The 25,115-nt window shown below is 37.3% G+C and overlaps 1 protein-coding gene across 1 annotated transcript in view; it reads left to right on the top strand.

Annotated features, from left to right (window-relative positions):
- The first annotated feature begins 737 nt into the window (after positions 1 to 737).
- The window catches only part of LOC129280415 (uncharacterized), a 49,598-nt gene continuing 25,220 nt past the window's right edge, over positions 738 to 25,115 (top strand). Inside the window, exons 1-7 of the mRNA XM_064112055.1 lie at positions 738 to 1,327; positions 6,214 to 6,516; positions 8,769 to 9,083; positions 14,214 to 14,549; positions 16,853 to 16,996; positions 20,659 to 21,018; positions 23,934 to 24,086. Coding sequence (XP_063968125.1) covers positions 1,093 to 1,327; positions 6,214 to 6,516; positions 8,769 to 9,083; positions 14,214 to 14,549; positions 16,853 to 16,996; positions 20,659 to 21,018; positions 23,934 to 24,086 — 1,846 coding nt within the window. The 5' untranslated portion in view covers positions 738 to 1,092. The remainder of the gene's footprint in view (positions 1,328 to 6,213; positions 6,517 to 8,768; positions 9,084 to 14,213; positions 14,550 to 16,852; positions 16,997 to 20,658; positions 21,019 to 23,933; positions 24,087 to 25,115) is intronic.

The following is a 25,115-nucleotide window of genomic DNA, read 5'->3' as shown; positions in this document are numbered from 1 at the left end:
GTGCAACTTGTTCTCATTTCTTTTATTCTGCATACATTTTTATCACACTTGCTTCAAATGATCATTGGGTATTGGGTATTGGGTAATACCACGTGTATGTTGTTGAGGATGATGGGGGTCAAATGCCATGTAAGGGTCAAAAGGTCAATTTTTTGTTCAACTTGCTCTCATTTCTGTATATCTGCATCATTTGTGTTTATACATGTACTGGGTACAAATAATCATTGGGTAATATCACACGTGGAGCATTGTGGCCCAGTGGATTAGTCTTCTGACTTTGAAACAGAGGGTCATAGGTTCGAATCCCAGCCATGGCATAATTTCCTTCAGCAAGAAATTCATCCACATTGTGCTACACTCAACCCAGGTGAGGTAGATGGGTACCTGGCAGGAATTTATTCCTTGAAATGCCACCGCGCTGTAAAAGGCTGCGGGGCTAAAGCCAGGGTAATAAATAATATCCAAGTCCTTTGGAAGCGCATAGAGACATTATGACACAATGTGATATGCGCTATACAAGAACTGCGTTATTATTATTATTATTACCACACATGTTCTTGAGGATGATAAGGTCAAAAGTCAAAAGATCATATGGCATACATATTTTATTGATAGCGACATCAGGTGAGACTCATGGTTTGTGAACCTTGTTATAATCAAAATCTAATTTTTTGATAGATTTTGACATTATATTCAGAAAGTTGTATCATATTCTCCCCTTCTTCTTTCCCCTCTTTGCAGGCAAGCAATTAATTTGATTATAATTGGGGGATACTTTTTAAAGCTTACTGCCTAATTCCTACTTTATTGGATAATCTTAAAAATTAATGAATAAAAATGAATCAGTAATTCATTCACATGTAGCTCCAAATAGTTTTTCCCGGGAAAACTGACCAATCATTTATTTACCTGTACAATACTCTGAATATTAAAGAAGGGATACAAAAAAGTAATAAGACTACAAACCTACTACCATGTTTTTGTTAATTGGGTTTCCAAATTTCATTCATTACAGAACCGCCTGCCGTTCGGCTAACCAATGGAATTGGACCAGGACATGGCAGAGCAGAGGTGTATTTTGCCAATGAGTGGATGGCATTAACAGCAGATGAATCTCACGTGTATACCACATATCACATCGCTACTCATATCTGCAGAGAAATTGGATATTCTGAATCATCTGTTTACTACACTGATGGGTCCTTTGGCCTTGCTGATACAGTATTTGCCAACAATATGATGCAGATTCCTGGTAATTCTCGATATGTGTTTCTGAAGAACTCTGCAAAGAAAGGAGCTGCACTTGGCGTGGCCTGCAAAGAAACAGGTTAGATACATGTACATGTACTTTGTTAACAAATTTTCGGCATTACTCCTATTTGTTTAAGATCAGTATGATCGATCTGTAATGAAAATCATAAGATCAGTATGCTCAATCTGTAATGAAAATCATAAGATCATAAGTCAGAAAAAATTGGAACCAGTGGGATTCGAACCTGCCATCTACAATACTGCTTTCCGGGCAGCGACTCAACCACCAGGCTATTCTGGTTCACGGCTAAGCCATGATGAACTGGAATTCAAATACCCTCGATCCTCTTCTTTCTGACTAATTAATATTCAAATGCCGTCCGCCGTGGACAATAGATAGTGAATTAAGAGGCTTTTTATAGGAGGAAATTATAATTTGTTAACAAATTTTCGGCATTACTCCTATTTGTTTAAGATCAGTATGCTCGATCTGTAATGAAAATCATAAGATCATAAGTCAGAAAAAATTGGAACCAGTGGGATTCGAACCTGCCATCTACTGCTTTCCGGGCAGCGACTCAACCACCAGGCTATTCTGGTTCACGGCTAAGCCACGATGAACTGGAATTCAAATACCCTCGATCCTCTTCTTTCTGACTCATTAATATTCAAATGCCGTCCACCATGGACAATAGTGAATTAAGAGACTTTTTATAGGAGGAAATTATAATTTGTTAACAAATTAAAAAATTAAAATTTAAAAAAAAACTCACCTCCATTGATGAGTGGATACCAGGCGCGAACATGGGGTTTCGAAAAGCACCCTAAACTAGTATTTTCCATATTCTAAAAATGCACCCCTTAACAAGTACTGGCATGTGAAACCCTATCCTTTAATAACAAGTATTGGAAACAACATGGTACCCTTGACAAGTATTCCCTGAATTGACCCCCTAAACAAGTACAGCGATATTTTAATTGTTGTGTCATGGACGTTATCACAGACGGCGGCTTTCACTTCGGGTTTAGTACTGCCCCATCTCCCACACCTCGCTCAAATCAGACTCTAAACACGTAGTTTTTATATAAACCCATGCAAATTGGACCGTAAACATGTAGCTTTCCTAGCGAAATATTTTCCCTTTTTTCAGTATTTTTTTTTAACACCCTTATTGTACGCAACATGCCCAATCTAAAAAAGAGATCTTTTATGCGTTTCTTTGGTCGTGCCTGGTATCCAGGGAATATTCTCTACCATGCCGGGACCTTCGATGTAGAAAAATGGATAGTGGTCATTGTATGCTGTCACACTCATGACATTGAAGCTACAAGAGAATTACTCCATGACACAATTAACAGTATGTGAGGCCAGACCAAACATGTAAAAAATAACACGCACATGCAAGAGAAAAAAGTGGAACTTTGTGCGTGCTTGACCTTTTGGAGTACTTTTAAGTTTTTCTGGTGGCCTCAAAAAAGTGTGCTGTTGCTCTTTCCAGTTTTTGAAAGTCAGCACTGCTGCTATGTCGAATTTTGTAATGCAGGCAAGACTGCCAGAGGCATTTGGACACTTGTTTAAAATTTGGATACAGTGATCTGAAAGTTATACATGTACATGTACCATTAGCCTATGACTTAAATATACATGTAAAAGAAGATTTTTCGTAATTGGTATGTTGTCTCATTATCAGATTTTTGTCTCGCCTGCATAGCAGAGCGAGACGATGGCGCCGCTTTTCTGACGGCAGCGGCGTCGTCAACATTGAAATCTTAACCAAGGTGAAGTTTTTGAAATGTCATCATAAGTTAGAAAGTACATAGACCTAGTTCATGAAACTTGGACATAAGGGCAATCAAGTACATGTATCACTGAACATCCTGTGTCTTTTAAGGCCAATGAACTTTGGAAATTTTGGAGATTTCAAAGGCTGCACACAAAAATTCATCCCATAGAAATAAACAATTTTGTACACAGGTATGGTGCAATATCCATTAGTAATCACATACCCAACAGGAAGTGATTATCGTTATTACAAAGAAATAAAATGACATGTACAGCATCTTGGTCACTGAATCAAAAGTCACAAAATGTAACAGAATGAGCCGTCCAGGTCTTACACAAAAATCAATGTCAAAGGATGAAATAAACCAGACACAAAGAACAATGTTCCATAATGTGTATGTCCTCCTCGTGCCTGGACACATTCCAGGCATCTCTGACGCATGCTTTGGACAAGTTGTCTGGCGTAGTCCTGGGGAAGTTCTGTCCATTCCTCCTGCAGAGCTTGGATCAATGTTTGCCGATTGGTAGGAGGCTGTTCCCTTGATCTCACCCGTCTGCCAATTTCATCCCACAGATGCTCAATGGGATTGAGGTCAGGAGAGCATGCACACCATGGGATGACGTCAAGGTCCTGCTCCTGAAGGAAGTTGGTGGTGAACCATGCTGTATGGGGTCTTGCATTGTCCTGTTGAAACAATGTGATGCCAGGATGTGCCTGCAGGAAAGGGAGCAGATGGGGTCTCAATACTTCATCAACATAGCGCTGAGCTGTCAGATTACCTGCCAGGATAACCAGATGAGTCATATGGTTGGCTGATAATGATATGCCTGCCCACACCATCACAGAAGGTCCACCCCACCGATCAACTTCACGAATGCAACATTCTGCATATCGCTCTCCTGCTCTGCGCCACACACGCTCCCGTCCATCACTTGTATTGACGCAGAACCTGGATTCATCTGAAAACAATACTGCATTCCATTGTCTTCTGGTCCAGCGGCTATGCTCTCTGCACCACCTCAGTCTATTCCTTCTATGGATAGCGGTCAACTCCTGACCTCTGCAAGGCCGTCTCGATACCAGGTCCTGCTCCTTCAAGCGACGTCTCACCAGGGAAGTGTTATAACACTTCCCTGGTCTCACAGTGTCAGCACTGATAGGGTTATCATTTTGGCCCACTGTTTCTGCAGCTGTTTGGGTAGCTGGACGAAAACGATCTCGAAGATGTCGAAGGACAATCCACCTGTCCTGATTAGGGGTTGTGACCCGAGGCCTTCCCCTTCTTTGTCTGTCACTTACAGTTCCAGTTTCCTGATACCGTGTGGCCAGTTGAGAAATTGTGTCATTTTGTGACTTTTGATTCAGTGACCAAGATGCTGTACATGTCATTTTATTTCTTTATAATAAAAATAATCACTTCCTGTTGGGTACATGTATGTGATTACTATTAATATTGCACCATACATGTACCTGTCAGTGTGTACAAAATTGTTTATTTCTATGGGGTGAATTTTTGTGTGCAGCCTTTGAAAGAAGTGGGTACTTTCTTTTGCTGGCCAGTTTAGATGCTTGGGCGCGTCGTGGTCTAGTGGTTCTGACTCTTGCCTTTCAAACAGAGGGTCGTGAGTTTGATTCCTATCCATGGCGTGTTTCCTTTCAGCAAGAAATTTATCCACACTGTGCAGCACTCGACCCAGGTGAGGTAAATGGGTACTGGCAGGAAGTAATTCCTCAAAAAGCTGTGCGCACCAGAATCGGTAGACTAGCTTAGCCGGGGTAATATAGGAGCGCCTTGAGCACCTAGCAAGGTGGATATGTGCGCTATACAAATCCTATATTATTAGACAAAAACTGCAGCCTCCACTTACATGTAGCTTATAGGCTAGAATTCAACTTGCTATGAATAATCTAGTTTTTGTCTCGCCTGCATAGGAGAGTGAGACTATAGGCGCCGCTTTTCCGACGGAGGCGGCGGCGTCAACATCAAATCTTAACCTAAGGTTAAGTTTTTGAAATGACATCATAACTTAGAAAGTATATGGACCTAGTTCATGAAACTTAGACATAAGGTTAATCAAGTATTACTGAACATCCTGCCTGAGTTTCAGGTCACATGACTAAGGTCAAAGGTCATTTAGGGTCAATGAACTTAGACCATGTTGGGAAAATTATTTTCAAAATCTTAACCGAAGGTTAAGTTTTTGAAATGACATCATAACTTAGAAAGTATATGGACCTAGTTCATGAAACTTCGGCATAAGGTTAATCAAGTATTAGTGAACATCCTGCTTGAGTTTCAGGTCACGTGACCAAGGTCAAAGGTCATTTAGGGTCAATGAACTTTGGTCAAGTTGGGGGTATTTGTTGAATTACTATCATAACTTTGAAAATTTATGGATCTAGTCCATGAAACTTGGACATAAGGTTAATCAAGTATTAGTAAACATCCTGCCTGAGTTTCAGGTCACATGACCAAGGTCAAAGGTCATTTAGGGTCAATGAACTTTGGCCAAGTTGGGGGTATTTGTTGAATTGCCATCATAACTTTGAAAATTTATGGATTTAGTTCATGAAACTTGGACATTAGGTTAATCAAGTACCACTGAATATCCTGTGCGAGTTTCAGGTCACATGACCATGGTCAATGGTCATTTAAGGTCAATGAACTTTGGCCGTGTTGGGGGTATATGTTAAATTACCATCCTAGCTCTGAAAGTTTATGGATCTACATTGTAGTTCATAAAACTTGGGATATAAGAGTAATCAAGCATCACTGAACATCCCCTGTGAGTTTCAGGTCACAAAACCTAGTCAAAGGTCAGTTAAGGTCAATAAACTTAGGCCATGTTGGGGTAATTGTTGAAGTGCCATCATAACTTTGAAAGTTTATGGATAGAGTGAATGAAATGTGGACATGGGTGTAGTTGACAGTCTTAAGTCTCCGTTCAAATGTCATTTATGGTCAATGAACGTGGTATTATGTCATTATATGAATGATGTTTTTGTGAATGATTATTTTATAGTAGTTTTCAAAGTTAGCACTGCTGCTATATTAAATTGCGTAATGCAGGCGAGACTGCCAGAGGCGTTCCACTTGTTATTATACTTTCTTTATTTATATATGAGGTCCAGCTTGATGATTGCTTAGTTGTCATGTTTTTGTTCCCCTTTTTTGCAGAAAATCCAATAACAGTTGACATCTCAATTTATGAAGAATCCAAAGCCCTTGCCCTCCTTATTGGTCAGGATGTACGACTGGTGTGTTTGGACGGGTATCTCCATCTAGATGAGTTGGCTCACCTTGCCTGTAAGAACCTAGGCTACCAAAGAGCTGTAATAATTCAATGTGGAGAGGTCTGGCCGGAATGGAACCGATTTTTTACGTTTCATGATTGTAATGGAAAGAAGCTTAATGACTGCAAATTTTATGCTACTAAAACGATGTGTGATCATGTTCTTGAGCTGCATTGCGACATTGGGGGTAAGTTCATTTCAGTGATGTGAGTGTATACATTGTACATGTATCTGTGGGGGTATTCTTCCCTAGAAGTACATGTATTCAAATATGCCATTCCTGTTTGGCCAGCATGATTATATGGACATGGATAATATCGCTGTTTCCTCCAAAAGTTTGACCTTAAGCCCGACGCACACTATACGATCCGTTGCAAACTGATTTTCAATGAAATTGTAATTATTCTATATATGAATATTCTGTAGTGATAACTGATAAAGGTCTGCAAGCGTAGACTATACTATGCTATTACACATGACCACTTCTACCAAGATGCTCTTGCTTCTACCAAAATGTTGCAGTGATATTGTTGCAGCTCACTTAATGAACCTCTAGAAATGACTACTGGTCTGTTATTTGCCTCCAATCAACTTTCTAACCACATTCGAACCTATAAAATATTAACATTCAAAGTTCCAAATAATCGTATGAATATTAATTTTGAATTTCCAATGTATTTCTAGCCTGCCTTGACTAGGGTAAGAGTAAATCCAATTCCAAATCGCAATGATGTCACGATAGGCTGTGACTTGAAACCTTTTTGGACTTTACTCTGACTACAAGGCTCACAGCAAAGTAAAATTTGAATTTTAGTATTCCTAGCATTTCGCTGATGCTAATTTATGCGCATTTTTCAAAATTCACAAAAAATGCTGACTTCTTCTTCTTTATTTGTTGACCGATTTTGAATTTTTTGCTTCCATCTGGTAGAGCTTAACATGAGGTTCACCAAACGTCTACACAGAATTTTGAAATTTTGACTAGAACAATTTTTATGCTAATTTATGCAAAATTAATTTATGCATATTTTTAAAAATTCACATGAAATGCTTTTTCTTCTTTATTTGTTGACCGATTTTGATTTTTTTTCTTCCATCTGGTAGAGCTTCACGAGGTTCACCAAACTTTTACACAGAATTTTTAAATTTGGAGTAGAAAATTATTTATACTAATTTATGCGAAATTCATAAATCACAGAATTTGTTGACTTGAATTTCAAAATGCTTCTACTTCGTCATTTCAAGTCTGATTTCAATTCTGTTTGCTTTATATGATAGCATTAGGTGGGGATTCAAAACTTCTACACAGAATTTTGAAACTCATTAAATATGCTAATTTATGCATATTTTTAAAAATTCACATAAAATGCTTCTTCTTTAATTGTTGACCGATTTTGATTTTTTTTTCTTCCATCTGGTAGAACTTCATAAGGTTCACCAAACTTCTACACAGAATTTTGAAATTTTCAGTAGAAAATTATTAATGCTAATTTATGTGAAATTTATTCATAAATCACAAAAAATGCCTCTTCTCCTTTATTTGTTGACTGATTTTGATTTTGATTTCATCTGGTAGAGCTGCATGATGTTCACCAAACTTTTACACAAAATTTTGAAATTTTGTCTAGAAAATTATTTATGCTAATTTATGCAAATTTTATTCATACATCACAAAAATTTTTTTTTCTTCATTTGTTGATCAATTTCAATTTTGTTTGCTTTATATGATAGCTTGAGGTGGTGATACAAAATTTCAACACAGAATTTTGAAACTCATTAAATATGCTAATTTATTCATATATTTTCAAAACTCACAAAAAATACTTATTTATTTGTTGATTGATTTTGGATGTTTTTTGTTCCATCTGGGAGCTACATGTACATGAGGTTCACCAAGGTTCTACACAGAGTTTAGAAATTTTGACTAGAAAATTATTTATGCTTAATTTATATGAAATTTATTCATAGATCACAAAAAATGCTTCTATGTCATTTCTTCATCAAATTCAATTCTATATCCTCAATTATGTCACCAATATAATTCACTATAGTGTCAACTGGGCTGAAATTAAAATTGTGTTAAATTTCGTTGCGAGATGCCGGATGAGCTCCACATCATTGATGTGCTAGTTGTTTCTTGCAATCCATGTTCATAAAAGGCAATTTCTGCGACCTTAGCATTCTTGTTCATCAAGTGTCACATGCAATTGCTCATTTTGTCCCCGATTCTGGAACAGCGTCTCACTAAAGATTCCCTGCTTGAAATATTGACTTCAACAGGAAGACATGCAATTTACATTCTTTCTCATACATGCATGTCTTTGATATGAAACGTGCCAGATTCCTTTTAGCGCTATGTGCAAAAAGTCTATGACATACCACTAAAAATAATTTTTAAATACTTTGTACTTCCTATCGTGTTTTTTCTCTTTACTTTAGTAAGCGTTAGCCTAAACGGGGGAGAAGGTGACTATGATGGTCAGATTGAATTGAGCCTTGGGAATGGGTTAAATTTGACAGGAGGTGTACGCATTAACCCAGGAGAATCATTCTACCACACAGTCTGTAAGAGCCTTGGTTATGAGAAGGCCGTGTACATGACAGATAATGCTCCGTTAGGCACGTTATCCAACAAATTCTTCAGTGTTTTATGCCCGGTGGATGCAGCCAACCTATCGTTTTGCCTTATCAACAATGCTTGGCCGGATGTAAGTTCAGGAGAAAACCTTACCATGGGCGTGATCTGTAATGCAGGTATGCAAAGCAAGTACCGGTGGATCTGATGTGTTATGGCCACCGCACACCTTACGACTGTTCGCGATCCGATTTCGGAACATATCGGGATTTTGCTCATTTTCTGAAAATGTGAATGGAACATATCATTTTATTTGAGGTTAAAATTAATTGAAAGAATACTAATATAACCATTTTGAAAGATTGCAAGCCTTTATTTTGGGGTAAAGCCCGGGGGGGGCACTCGACCAAAAAAGTGGTAGGGGTGTGCCAAGGGCGAGACAAAAAACGGAGGCCTTGGAGCGGGCTTATTGTAAAAAGGAGGGTCCTCGGAATGGGCTTTGGAACTACAAATGTTTGTGAAAACGGGGGTCCTTGGAACGGATCGCCAGTGTGTGAGTGCGTATGCATCCTAATGGAACGGGCATGCGTGCATGATGCAGCTAGCCCGGCAGCCCGGGTGCGCTCGCGCAGAGGCGATGGTCGGACAGCGCTCTGCGGCCGCTTTTCACCAAAATTGCAGCTCATTGTAGCCGATCAATGCGACCGGAACGGCGTAACGAAAAATATGCGAAGCTTTGGAGCGGATTTCTTTCTTTTTTCTCGATAAGAAGAAAATGCTATGCTTTGGAGCGGCTTTCTTTGTTCTTTTTCTCAATAAGACAAAAATGCTATGCCTTGGAACGGAAATTTGAGTGTAAAAATGGGGGTCCCCTCCGCGGCACATACCCACTGTGCATTATATACTGAGTGTCCCCCCCCCCCCCCGGGGGTAAAGGCCAAGTTTATTTTCAAATTGTAGCCAATCGTGCGACTGCTACAGTATGACGTCATTATGACTAGATATTAAATTCGCTTTTATTCTAATAAGGATGAGAGCATAGTCAAAGATTTGAACATAGGAATTTGTACAATGATTTAGAACATTACACAGTAAGATATTCCAAGTCTCAATATTACCATCAAATTCTATTACATTTTATTCTGAAATCGGGTCGCAGACCAATCGTAAGGTGTGCAGTCGCCTTAATGCTTAGTGATAGTAATTATTACAGTATATCATTAATAATGATAATTATGATAACAGCAATTCGATGGCGCCTTTTCTTGGAAATGTACAAACCGTGTTACATGTACATATATGAAGGATTTACAATGAAAAAAACACACAAACATATTCTTGTATATACAGTGTACATACATGTACATGTATGCAAATGAAAATTTAAGAAAATTGAAAGACTAATGCTGGCAAGCGGGCATTCATGGAAAAATGTAAATGTGTTTTTAGATTTTTTTTTAGTATATTGAGTGAAACTGATCTTTATAGACTGGGGGAGATTGTTCCATGCTCTTGGAGCAGTGGCTAGGAACTCTTACTTAGTCTGCAGGCACAGACCCTTATTGAAACTTTGATCAACAAGCGTGTCTCCACGCAAAGACTAGCCCATACAAAACTTGCTGTGTCAATTCGGAGCGAGAGGGCCTTCAGTACACAAGGCATGAGTAGGCTGCACATTCAGACCCTTTTACTCCAGTGAAGGGTTTGCACAGCAGACTAACCCTTACTTGCCAGCATTGGTTCAACATCTTGGGATATGGATAACTTTATTGACATTAGATTATAACTAGATTGCTTTACATGAATGAGATAACACAGGTATGAGGGCGATTGACCTTTAAGGGCTTTGAAAACGAGTGATAGCAGTCTTAAACTGGAGTCCAGGTTGTACAGGTGTAGCCTGTGCAGAGTGCTAGGGTGAGGTGTCTGTGTTCTTGGGGTGACGAAATAAGATATTTTGTATTCCGTATATACAAAATATTGTAATGTGATTGCCAGCGTTTAAAATAATGATGATTCAATACCTTTAAGGGCTTTGAAAACGAGTGATAGCAGTCTTAAACTGGAGTCCAGGTTGTACAGGTAGCCTGTGCAGAGTGCTAGGGTGAGGTGTCTGTGTTCTTTGGGTGACGAAATAAGATATTTTGTATTCCGTATATACAAAATATTGTAATGTGATTGCCAGCGTTTAAAATAATGATGATTCAATACCTTTAAGGGCTTTGAAAACGAGTGATAGCAGTCTTAAACTGGAGTCCAGGTTGTACAGGTAGCCTGTGCAGAGTGCTAGGGTGAGGTGTCTGTGTTCTTGGGGTGACGAAATAAGATATTTTGTATTCCGTATATACAAAATATTGTAATGTGATTGCCAGCGTTTAAAATAATGATGATTCAATACCTTTAAGGGCTTTGAAAACGAGTGATAGCAGTCTTAAACTGGAGTCCAGGTTGTACAGGTAGCCTGTGCAGAGTGCTAGGGTGAGGTGTCTGTGTTCTTGGGGTGACGAAATAAGATATTTTGTATTCCGTATATACAAAATATTGTAATGTGATTGCCAGCGTTTAAAATAATGATGATTCAATACCTTTAAGGGCTTTGAAAACGAGTGATAGCAGTCTTAAACTGGAGTCCAGGTTGTACAGGTAGCCTGTGCAGAGTGCTAGGGTGAGGTGTCTGTGTTCTTGGGGTGACGAAATAAGATATTTTGTATTCCGTATATACAAAATATTGTAATGTGATTGCCAGCGTTTAAAATAATGATGATTCAATACCTTTAAGGGCTTTGAAAACGAGTGATAGCAGTCTTAAACTGGAGTCCAGGTTGTACAGGTAGCCTGTGCAGAGTGCTAGGGTGAGGTGTCTGTGTTCTTGGGGTGACGAAATAAGATATTTTGTATTCCGTATATACAAAATATTGTAATGTGATTGCCAGCGTTTAAAATAATGATGATTCAATACCTTTAAGGGCTTTGAAAACGAGTGATAGCAGTCTTAAACTGGAGTCCAGGTTGTACAGGTAGCCTGTGCAGAGTGCTAGGGTGAGGTGTCTGTGTTCTTGGGGTGACGAAATAAGATATTTTGTATTCCGTATATACAAAATATTGTAATGTGATTGCCAGCGTTTAAAATAATGATGATTCAATACCTTTAAGGGCTTTGAAAACGAGTGATAGCAGTCTTAAACTGGAGTCCAGGTTGTACAGGTAGCCTGTGCAGAGTGCTAGGGTGAGGTGTCTGTGTTCTTGGGGTGACGAAATAAGATATTTTGTATTCCGTATATACAAAATATTGTAATGTGATTGCCAGCGTTTAAAATAATGATGATTCAATACCTTTAAGGGCTTTGAAAACGAGTGATAGCAGTCTTAAACTGGAGTCCAGGTTGTACAGGTAGCCTGTGCAGAGTGCTAGGGTGAGGTGTCTGTGTTCTTGGGGTGACGAAATAAGATATTTTGTATTCCGTATATACAAAATATTGTAATGTGATTGCCAGCGTTTAAAATAATGATGATTCAATACCTTTAAGGGCTTTGAAAACGAGTGATAGCAGTCTTAAACTGGAGTCCAGGTTGTACAGGTAGCCTGTGCAGAGTGCTAGGGTGAGGTGTCTGTGTTCTTGGGGTGACGAAATAAGATATTTTGTATTCCGTATATACAAAATATTGTAATGTGATTGCCAGCGTTTAAAATAATGATGATTCAATACCTTTAAGGGCTTTGAAAACGAGTGATAGCAGTCTTAAACTGGAGTCCAGGTTGTACAGGTAGCCTGTGCAGAGTGCTAGGGTGAGGTGTCTGTGTTCTTGGGGTGACGAAATAAGATATTTTGTATTCCGTATATACAAAATATTGTAATGTGATTGCCAGCGTTTAAAATAATGATGATTCAATACCTTTAAGAGCTTTGAAAACGAGTGATATCAGTCTTAAACTGGAGTCCAGGTTGTACAGGTAGCCTGTGCAGAGTGCTAGGGTGAGGTGTCTGTGTTCTTGGGGTGACGAAATAAGATATTTTGTATTCCGTATATACAAAATATTGTAATGTGATTGCCAGCATCTAAAATAATGATGATTCAATACCTCCTGCCCCTTGTTCGTGACATCGCTTGACCTGCATTCAAGAATGACTACTAGGCCGGTGTCCAAAGGGGACAGGAATCGGGGGATCCACTGGGTCAAGTGTGCCCCCAAATAAAAATTGGGGCGAAACAAGCTTACCCTATCATTGCGGCCCCTGAAAGTGAAAAAATAATAATAATAAATTATTTAGGACCAAAATAAACATTGAAGGTACTTTTTCGTTGAAAATTGTCAGGTCTGTCCTAACTGACAAATTAAGAAATCTCTTCGCAGTCAAGGGCCCTATCTTACAAAGATCCGATCCGATCAATCTCAAGTATATGGAAATCCATCAATGTTGTCATTTAAAAAAAAGAAATTTGCTCAATGTCCTTTTGAAAACAAAGAGAAGCATGTACATGTACTGAATGTCAATAAAACAGTGAATGTATGAATATATCGTGTGAGTAAAAAAAACATTTACACCTCACAAAGTCAGGCATGACTGCAATGAATGAACCCAAGATGCCAATAATGTCATAATCCTACATGTACATGTACATGAGTTTATAGTAAACATATTTGCAAATCTGTTTCAATGAAATAAACTTAAGAAGTGATACTAAAAAGTGTTTATTAAACAACTACATGTATAATCTAAATTCCTGAAAAAGGGTTTTGAAATGGAGTATAATGCAACCCTTGCAGGATTATAACATCACTGACTTCTGGATTCATTCATTGCAGTCATACCTTACTTTGGCGCAAATCAAAATTTACATCACTGCAAAGAATATCTCCTGATCATCCAAGCATTAACATATACCACATAAATATAGTATCAAATTATTTGGAAGGCCATATGAAATACACTAATCATGCATTCATGACATATTTTTTCCTTAAATTGGGGATTTGTGAGGTGTCAATTTTGTTTTACTCACACGGTATATCATGTCTAGAAAATATTTTGAACGAGTAATTTTAGATGTTGAGGTTGCTGGCTTTCTATACATTGTAGTTGCGATTGATCGGATCAGTTGCAGCTCTTTGTAAGACGGGGCCTACGTGTAGATACCAAAGTAACCACCCCCCCCCCAACACCATTTTAAAACAGTTTTCCAATATAAGATAGGGTATAAAATGAATTTCGGTATAATGTCTGAGGGTTATGCTTTTTTTTGTAAAAGATATGACCTCTGATATATAATTATTGTCTTTCTTCATACCACATATATGCAATCTTTAGCTGATGCATTACCGGTTCGCTTGATAGAAGGTGATGGAATTGGAACATCTACCGGAATAGTGGAAGTCAGGATGTTCAATGAGTGGACAACACTTAGGCTTCGCTACATGTACATCTTGTCAAATTTTGTTGGTGTTCTGTGTCTCCAGCTAGACTTCTCGCCATACAATACGTCTGTGGAATACACGTTCATAGACGACGGTGGAGGGCGTAATCTTCCAGCATATCAAGTGCAGTGTGAGACTAACGCTTTGGATCTAAGATCATGCCTCTTCAAAAACAGTGAAAAGGACGACAAGCGTTATGTAGTCAATCTTCATTTATCATGTGACCCAGGTAGGCAGGCATAAAGACAACAATATAGAATAAAGCCAGTTCGTAGTTCTACATGTACAAGGTCATTTGTACTCAATAGGCATGATAATTTAATATTGAACGAGATGAGCACCAACATGAATGTCTTGATTATTCATAATATTATTTGAATTGTGATTTTCATTTAATCCACTGGAAGCAACAATGAGTGACTGGTCTTTAACAGTTGGCCAAGTACAATTTGACAGCAACATGCTAATGCATTCAAAGTAGAAATGCATCAAATACATGTACCTCCATGAAGTCTTCATTGATGTGCTATTAATGGGCCTTTTCACACATGAATCTTGAAATCATCATTTGCATGATGATTGCTATTGTAATCGTGACTGTGATTAGCGTTCGTGATTCTAATCATGTTCTAGTTTGGTTTCACACGTGCTAAATATTCGTCATTAGCCTTATTTTTCACTGGAATCATCATTCAAATAACAATTTTTTTTACCATGTAAAAGGGCAGCTAATCACCTTGTCTATGCAATTTCTGCATCCTGCTATGTCAGACATTCGTTTTAATACATGTATCTTGCTTTGAACTTTGCCTATCCTAATGAAAGAAAGGTCAATCCTACAAACCTGCCCATGAGGTAACTGCCAAAAAACTATTAGGGGTGTCATCATGACCTCACTTACCATGCTCAGCCCTTTCTCCTCTGAAGACTAATACAATCAATCTGGTTGCTAATAATAATTATGCATTTTTGTCTTGCCTGCGAAGCAGAGTGAGACTGTAGGCGGCGCTTTTCCGATGGCGGGGGCGTCAACACCAAATCTTTACAGAAGGTTAAGTTTTTGAAATGACAGCATAACCTAGTTCATGAAACTTGGCCATAAGGTAAATCAAGTATTACTGAACATCCTGCCTGACTTTCAGGTCACATGATCAAGGTCAAAGGTCATTTAGGGTCAATGAACTTCGACCATGTTGGGGGAATCCATATCGAAATCTTAACCAAGGTTACGTTTTTTAAATGTCATCATATCTTAGAAAGTATATGGACCTAGTTCATGAAACCTGGCCATAAGGTTAATCAAGTATTACTGAACATCCTGCCTGAGTTACAGGTCACATGATCAAGGTCAAAGGTCATTTAGGGTCAATGAACTTAGACCATGTTGGGGGAATCAATAAGGAAATCTTAACCAAGGTTAAGTTTTTTAAATGTCATATCTTCGAAAGTGTATGGACCTAGTTCATGAAACTTAGACATATTAGGGTAATGGTGTATCACTAAAGATCCTTCCTGAGTTTCAGGACACATGACCAAGGTCAAAGGTCACTTAGGGTCAACAAACTTTGGCCATGTTGGGGGTATTCGTGGAATTGTCATCATAACTTATGAAACTTAAACATTAGAGCAACCATGTATCCCTAAATATCATGTGCGTGTTTCAGATCACATGGCCAAGGTCAAAGGTCATTTAGGGTCAACGAACTCTGACCATGTTGGGGGTATTTATGGAATTGTTATCATAACTTTAAAAGTTTATGGATCTACATGTACAAGGTCAGTGAACTCTGGCCGTATTGGGAGTATTTGTTAAACTGGCATCATAATAGAAAGTTTATGGATCTACATGTAGATCATGAGACATAGACATAAGGGAAATCAGGTATGAATGATGGGTTTGCACACGTCTTAGGTCACATGATCATGGTCAAAGGTCATTTTGGATTAATGGACATATTTTATTGTAATATTAGTGTTTTCTTACATGTATGTGAATAATTATTCAGTAGCTGTTTTCAAAGTCAGCACTGCTTTTATTTCAAATCGCGTAATGCAGGCGAGACTGCCAGAGGCATTCCACTTGTTAAAGCATAGGGTGTGCTTTTTCAAGTTCAATAAAAATCTCAAAATTAATTCAAGGGGACAAGGGAACAGAGAGGAGTTATGGGGCTGAGCAGGTCTGATCAACATCTACTCATTTTCCTACCCTAGATTTCAAGGGAATTTGGCACCAGGTCAGTTGCGCCTTTCACGCAGGAGTCCTGCAGTTTCTTTAATCACAAAATCCCAACATTTGTAAATGAAACTAAGGGAAAATGATAGCTGATGTGAACATGTAGATATACACATACATGGATCACACTTATACCGGTAAAACAGAATTTATATTAATTAGTGTCTATATATGAACATGTAGGCCCTGTATGGCGAGTGTAAGGATTTGTGATTAAAAGACGCTTGCAGGACGTCACGGCCAAGCTGTCCACAGTATGGTTTCACCTTGACCTTATAATGTTATTGTTCATGTTGTAGAACCGTTTAACCATTGCAACCTGAAGGATGCACTGTATCCTTGTGATGCGAGAAATGGTGGTTGCTCGTCTACTGGTACAAAAGATGTCATATGCTGGTGCAAGGATGGTTATGCTCTCGACACCGATGGACGCACCTGTATAGGTAAGTGGGCACCAACGGTTGTTTATGTTCACTACAGGCTTAACAGAACATGAAACCCTTGGGCCCGAATTCACAAAGGTGGTTTTTAAAACTATCGGTTGAACCCAGGTTTTATGTACATGTACATCAGATTTCCTGTATAAATTTCGCTTTAATATTTACTGCGCATATTGAAAAATGTCCAATGCTGATGCACGCTTTTGTCACAGTGCGCGAAATTGATGCCTGTTGCCGTGGTTAAGTACGCTATTTTATTTATGAGTCCACTGTTTTGAATTTATAAGTCCAGTCTTCAAACGGTGGACTCATGAATAAAGTAGCATATTTAACCATGGCAACAGGCATCAATTTCGCACACTGACAAAAGCATGCATCAGCATCTGACATTTTTTAATAGCAGTAATAGCAGTAGCAGTAAATATAAGGGTAGTTTATACAGGAAATCCACATAAACTACAGGTTCAACTGATGGTTTTAAAAACAACCTTTGTGCATTCGGGCCTTGGAGATTAAGCAGTTGGAAATTATGTTCTGTCAAATCAGCGAAGAACTGGGAAAGTTACAGCAATTTGATACATGTACATGTAGGTCTAAATTATTAATCTACAGCAATCCTTATATCAGGAATGCTGATTCAAAATTTAGGTTAATTAGTTCATGTAGGTTTCTTTTACTCATTATATTCTGTGTCTTTAGAGATGATGCATGTCATTTTTGTGAACCCAACATATATATATTCTGTCTAATACATGTTCTCATTTATACAGTCATGTTATTTAGGAGAAAGGCCAGAGAAAATTCCTGCTTGAAAATAATAATAATTAGGCCTATCTGTAGGGTTCCCAGCCCATCAGGGAAATCAGGGAAAATTATTTAACTTTTTTCCAGTAGGGGAAAAATCAGGGAATTTGATAAAACTTAATCAGGGAAAAATGCCTCTAATGAGGGAAAAATCAGGGAAGTTTAACCGGCCCAAAAGTCAAAAGCACGGTAGTCAGTCAGACTCTGTTATACTTTGTTGCATATCAGAACAACATCCATTGAATAACTTGTTATGGTGGTACTAATTAGTTTTACAATATTATTTTTATACTAAAAATATATGTTATTCACTGCAACAACTTTATAGAAAACATGCGAAACCGTGAATGGGTTTAAATAATTATCAGGGAATTTTCAAACTTCATCATGGAAAAAATCAGGAAATTTTGTTTTCTTGAAAAGCTGGGAACCCTTTATTCAAATCAACGACTGCGACATTTCTGATGAATGATTGTGATAATGATAATTTATATGAAGAAAATAATTAATAAATAGTTATTTCGTATTGTTCATCTCAAGAAACACTGTTTTACCCTTACTTGATGAATTTTGTTACCATGCTGCCGTGCGAAATTTTTCGACCGCGCTGCTCAGTAAATTTTTACTTTTAAGTCTTACGCAATATTTTAGACCAAACTTGCGGCGCCCAGTATGCGGTTTTGAATTCATGTACATGTAACATTCTTTAACCCTAAAATGGCCGGGGGGGTTGAATCAACCCCCCCTCAAAATTTACGATGCCCGGGTACGCAGTTCCGAAATTACGCAACATTTTGTAAGTGCATGTCAGACCAAAAATTGTTCCAAAACGTGATTTTGTGTACAAAGTCAATGCAAATTGAGTTTTCTCATCTTATTCATAAAGATATTATTATTTTTACTTTAAACAGCTGAAAGCAATTGATTTTAGCATAATTATGCTTCAAAAAGGTTGTGCAATAAATATGGTGAAAAAAACGAAGAAAAACAAAAGGTTGAAAAACAGAGAAATACATATATAAAGAAATTCATAAAACAATAAAAGACATAAGAAATTGATTTCCAAACCGAAGTTTTTTTCAATTGCCATTGTAAAGAATGCTACAAAGAATATTTTTACCAAAAATTAGCATTCTAGGAGCTTTATTTAGTGAATTACAGCAAAAAGTATGATTTATGCATAAATTAGCATAATTAATTCATATAAAATAAAATCTCATTATTTTGGAATAGTTTACTATACAGCTTTGTAGATTACATCGCACACTACCAGCGTGCAAATTTTTGCGGCGCTCGCGCAATCGGCGGTCGAGATCTCAGGGGGGGGGGGGTGATTCAAGAGAACAGCCAAAAAAGCCCGGCCTAGTTAGGGTTAAAGGACAAGTCCACCCCAACAAACAGTTGATTTGAATAAAAATAGAAAAATCCAACAAGCATAACACTGAAAATTTCATCAAAATCGGATGTAAAATAAAGTTATGACATTTTAAAGTTTTGCTTAATTTCACAAAACAGTTATATGTACATGTACATGTACATCCTGGCTGGTATGCAAATGAGGAGACTGATGACATCATCCACTCACTATTTCTTTTGTATTTTATTATATGAAATATGAAATATTCTAATTTTCTCCTTTTTGTCAAGTGATACAACGATTAATTCCTCCCTGAACATGTAGAATTAGCATTGTTTAATACTATTTGGTTCAGTTAAGTTGGTCCTTATTGTCAAATCTATAAAAAATGAAATATTGTATAATTTAAACAATAAAAAACAAAAGAAAATGTGAGTGATGGACATCATCGACTGACTCACCTACATGTAGTTGTGCATATCATTGTTTTGTGAAAAATAAGCGAAACTTTAAAAAGTCGTAACTTTTCTAGTTTACATCCGATTTTGATGAAATTTTCAGCACTATGCTAGTTTGAATTTTCTCTATTTATTCAAGGCAGCATTTTCCTGGGGTGGACTTGACCTTTAAGTGCATGTCGGACCCCAAATTGCTCGAAAAGGTGATTCTGTGTACAAGGTCAATGCAAATTGTGTTTTTAACCGAAACATCGTAAATGCATGATTATTTTTTACTTTTGTTGGTTTACATGGATTTGAATATGCTATTTATGATCGCAAAAGGCTCCCAGACAAAGTTCATCGAAAACAGGGGTAAGAAAAAATAAAGAAATACATAAGAATAAAAAAACAATAAAATCCCCAGGAAAATAATTATATTCTAGCGTTAGGTGCCCCAAATTAGCATAAATTTGCAAGTTTTCAAATTTTTCTTAATGAAATTTTAAGTTCAACATTTGGCCTTTCTTACCCCACCAAAGATAACTTCTTTAAATAAAGATGATATTTTGTCTTCAAGGGTGACCTTTTTTTGGATTTGCCCGAAACTAAACTATGGGTGTATTTTTGTGACTTGGTTGACACATTTTCGAGGGTGTTTTTAACTTGAAATATTGTCAAGCTCGGTTTAGAAAAGTGCAAAAGACAGAGTGATAAGTTAAAATGGCTATAAGATTGGACAGAATACAAAATATGGTGTATTTACAGACAACAGAACACGTTGTCATTAGTGTCTTTAAGAAAGTTACAAAAAGACATTATTTTTCATGTAAATTTGACATCTCTTTAGGATTTTGAATCTCGGTCATTTGTTGGTGAAAGGCAGTAAAAAATCAGATTTACAACTCTTGGACATTAATACCTAGCCAAAAATAAATATTCTTTGTTGATTGGTTTAACTTGGAATTCAAAGCCTAGGGTGCCTTGTTACCTGGAATGACTGATATTAGACATTAGGATTATTAAAGGCATATTTTTATTTCTTTGTCCTTTTGAAAATTGTGTAGGTCAGGCGTTGAATATTCGACTAGCCAGTGGATCGGCACCATTCAGTGGTAACATAGAAATCAAATACCTTGGGAATTGGACACTACTGACTTTCTGCCCCATACATCACAGCTATATACATCATACATCTCAGTATAGTCCCATTCCGTTAGCTGAGGTTACTTGCAGTAGTTTGGGATATTCTGAAGTACAGTCCTACATGTATACATGTAACAGTGTAGAGGCCCTGACTGATACTCCCAATAGTACGTTCAACAACCCAGTTTGCAGCACAAAAGATATCAACTCTTGCTATTTTCTGTCTCATGCATATTGCTCCGCCACAACACGATGGCTTCCATTTGTGACATGCAATGAAGGTCAGTATTACATTGGGTACTTGAAAACCCCAATAATAGCTTTAGCTATAAAGTTATTGATTACCAATTATCCATACAAATTTTTGGTTGGCCTAGCATTTTGATATGTAATATTATTGTTATTATCAATCATCATTATTATACCTGTAGTTATTATCATTGGTATTATTATGATTTTCATTTTATGTTATTATTAGTAGTAGTATTGTTTTTATTATTAACTATTATATTATTGAATGAGGGTTACCATCAGCATCGTTCAGTGGCAGATATAGGTTTATTTTGCACTTTGTAACATATTGCTGTACACTATATAGTTTGAGTCTTGTTTTATCATCTTTGTCTGCTTGTACTGGGCTGATATACATCTTTGTGGTTATGTACATATTTTACTTTGTATTTTTACAAAGGGCCCCAATGAAAAACCAGTGTTTCTGCTGATTGGGCTACCCTTTTTAAATATGTGTAATAAACATACACTGTATATATATTTTTCAGATGTTTGCAACACTGTAGGCCTATACACATCAAGACTTTTAGATGATTATGTAATCAGATGAGGTGCTGTTGCAGTATTGTAAAATTCTGATGTTTTTTCGGGAGGATTACACATTATTTTTGGCAATTTAATCAGTTGAAAATTAATGCCTAAAACACTTCAACTGCTTTTCAAGATTCAAGATGTGTTCATTCAATTATTGCAACTCAAAGGCTAAATTGCCATTGAAACAGTGAAGGAGAAGAAAAAAAATGAATCGCACATAATTACTACAATGAAAATACATGTTTAATTTACAATAACAATTCAAATTTACAAAACAAATTTCAATTAACAATGCTTATTACAATTCACAATGATAATTCTATATAAACAATCAAATAGACAATTTAAAAGGAATTCCATAAAATTGAGTTTGAATCGGGATAAGAATAATGAATAAAACATGGGGGGGGGGGGTAATGGGGTACCAAAGCATTGATAAGCTGGTTATTAATTGATGTCTAAGTAATTGGTGGTATTGTTTCAAAGAATAAGTAGTGTTTAGTTGAATAACATGAATAAATCTGGGCTTTTGCCATTGAATATAATTATTCCAATTTCGACGATTATACTGTTACACTGTACCTGTACGCCAACATGCATATAGGTATTTTTTTCATGCGAGTATAAAAAGGGTAATCAAAGCAATATTACCACAATTCATTGTGGGAGTAGATACAAAGCAAAGTTAAAAGTCACAAGAATATCATGTTTGATGCTCATCTATCATTTAAAAGTCTGATAAGATAGGGCATGGTACTTTTCCTGTGGCGTTCTGTGTGGCACTTTCGGGGCCTGTACTTTTCACTGTTTCTGAGGGCTCTTTCAGACTGTTTAGGGAGTAGCCAAATGTAGAAAGAACTTTTCAATGGACAATGCAAATTTCAAACAGGATTGACGCGTCTGTCATACAAAGTTGTAAGACCAGAGGATGAGAGTGCACTATCATAGGAATTATAATCCTGACCAAAAAGGATAGTCATTGCCCTTTTCTGAATGGATTAAATTTGTTTTGATTCATTTGCTGTCAGGGACGAGTACCACACAGGCGCACAGTACTCTATAGTCTGGGTCATATATAAGAAGTAGAAATTTTTAGCAGGTCATTTTAAGAGAGGCAGAAGTTTTCAGGCTTTGAATCATGTAAAGTTTTTTATTTGCTCTAGAAACAATGTCAGTGACAGGAAGACTCCACTTCATGTCATTTTGGATTGAGACTCCCAAGTCCCAACAGGAACATGATTATAGTTTTCAATTATTTGACCAGAGATGCTAACTGGTCGAGGCAATTGGGGATTTCTACTGAAAGACCCTTGGAGTGTTTGACATTTACAAGGGTTCAGCTTCATATTAGAATTTTTACACCAATTAAGTCACTAGTTCCTCCACTAGCTGCGTTTAAGATGCTGCCAGGGGATGTTGATGGTCAACTCTCTGCCATTGTAAGGTCGTCAAATCACTTCCACCTCGGAACCGAAGACTCGAGGTTGGCATCATTCATTAGTGCAAGGAAGGATGGGGACCCAAACATGTTCCTTGGGGGATGCCACCATGTGTTACAAAATCCATTCAGGAAAATCCAAAAAATAAATAGAACAAGAATACTGAACTGTGTGAGAAAATTGAAAATTAACCAAAATCATCCTCAAGTAATTGGCAATCTGTCAAAATTCTTTAAAGTTTGAAATTTTAAATACAATGACCTGTTCTTAAACTAAGAGTGTGGACATGAGTAGATTCTCAGATTCTTGTAATAGCACTGCTCGAAAGTATAAAATCACACAATGGGCAATTTCAAGTACGGTGTTCGTGTTGAGAGCATATAAAGGCAGCTGAACTGAGCTTCAACACCAAGCTGGGTTCAGAAGAACAATTATACTAAAATGTGTTATCGAAAACCCATGAAATCACGCCTCTGCACTACTAATCAAGTCCCTGTTTAGAATGTGTAAATTATAGAGTATATCCTAGCGGCCTGCCCTTCAATCCTTGTTGTGGGTGCTTTTTCTAGGATAGTTCTCGCAAATGCTTTCCACTGTTCAATGGGAGTGACCCCCCCCCCCCACCCCCACCCTCGGATTTTAGTATGTCAGTTGGAGAAACCTTTCTGCAGTACCTATGATGAGAAATTCAGCAGACAGGTTTGTTTCCATTAAAAAATGGGTCTGATAGAATGGAATCTCTCAACTCCTATTGCGAATTATTGGTCTTTCGCCGATGTGCAAGCCGTGAGCTTCACCAGCTTGGGATACGTACATGTACATTATGAAATAGCGTAGATTGTATGCAATAGATATGTAATATAGACCTACAAGGAGATGAACTAAATGTACATGTATTGTATAATTTTCTACTGTTTATTTCCCAATGCTAGAATCATTCAACCCGTGTCTACAGAAAGGCCTGTTGTACCCATGTGATCCCAACATAGGGGGATGCACAATGCTTGTTAACCGTACTTATCAATGCACCTGTCCATCTGGAATGATTCTAGATACCAACAACAAGACATGCATTGTACCTCGAGGTATGTTTCACCCATACAGAGGGAAATTAGCTTTTGCCTCTGCCGTGATTATTACTGTATCTCTGCTATTTTTACGTCTTCACTCTGCCTGACGTATGGGACATTCTGAGATTTTCAGTCTCTGAAAATATTTGAAAATTATTTGGATTTTTCTGTGTTATTGGATACTGTACTTATGAAAAGAATTTAAAGTTTGATGACATTGGATCTTGGATAAAATATTTTTTGTACTTATGTATGGGACCACAAAAAAGAAAGAAGAATCTCTTTTAGATAAGCTTTTTATTCTCAGTTTACTTTTTTAAGACCAAATTACTATTTTGGTTATTTACAGAGAATAATTCTAGGTTTATTGGTTTCAAATGCTTTACATGGGAATGGAATATATTACTCAGAATCTCTCAAGATTAGAATAAGTATAATGTACAAATAAGAGGCTTTGAATATTGTGTTCATTATATGCCTTCCTACCACAAAACAAGACCACTGAAAGACTATAAAACTTGCATGTTCTTTCAATTTATTTTCATGGAACCTAATATGCTTTTCACACTGCACTTTTTTTCCTTAACCCCACTTCATTTTAGCAAAGTGGGCTAGCACGGTAAATAGTACGGTATTATCTGGCCCTGCAAATAAGCAGGGTTAGCTGGCTTATTGCGGTGCTAAGAGATGCAGTGTCAAACAAAACTGGGCTGAGGAAAAGTGAGGCTAAGCATTAGCCAATCACAGAAGTTGAAATTGCACGTTAATCGCACTCTGTATGGTAAAATCATTAATATTCATGAGCTGTGTGATGGTCCAGGGTTAAGGCGTTAACCTCGGCTATGGGGTTAAGAAAGACTGTGTGAATAAAAAAAAAGGATAGTATTGGGTTAAGGATAGTCCGGGGTTAAGGATAGTATGGGGTTAAGGAAAAGCAGTGTGAAAAGCATACACCCTGTATCAATGATTTACAAAATCTCTTTTTTACCTATCATTGATCATGGACGTTGTGGTCTCTTATTTAAAAAGTTTTGTAACTGCTTA

Source organism: Lytechinus pictus, chromosome 17, assembly GCF_037042905.1.
Source record: "Lytechinus pictus isolate F3 Inbred chromosome 17, Lp3.0, whole genome shotgun sequence".
Lineage (NCBI taxonomy): Eukaryota > Metazoa > Echinodermata > Echinoidea > Temnopleuroida > Toxopneustidae > Lytechinus > Lytechinus pictus.
This window is presented reverse-complemented; position numbering and strand designations above follow the sequence as displayed.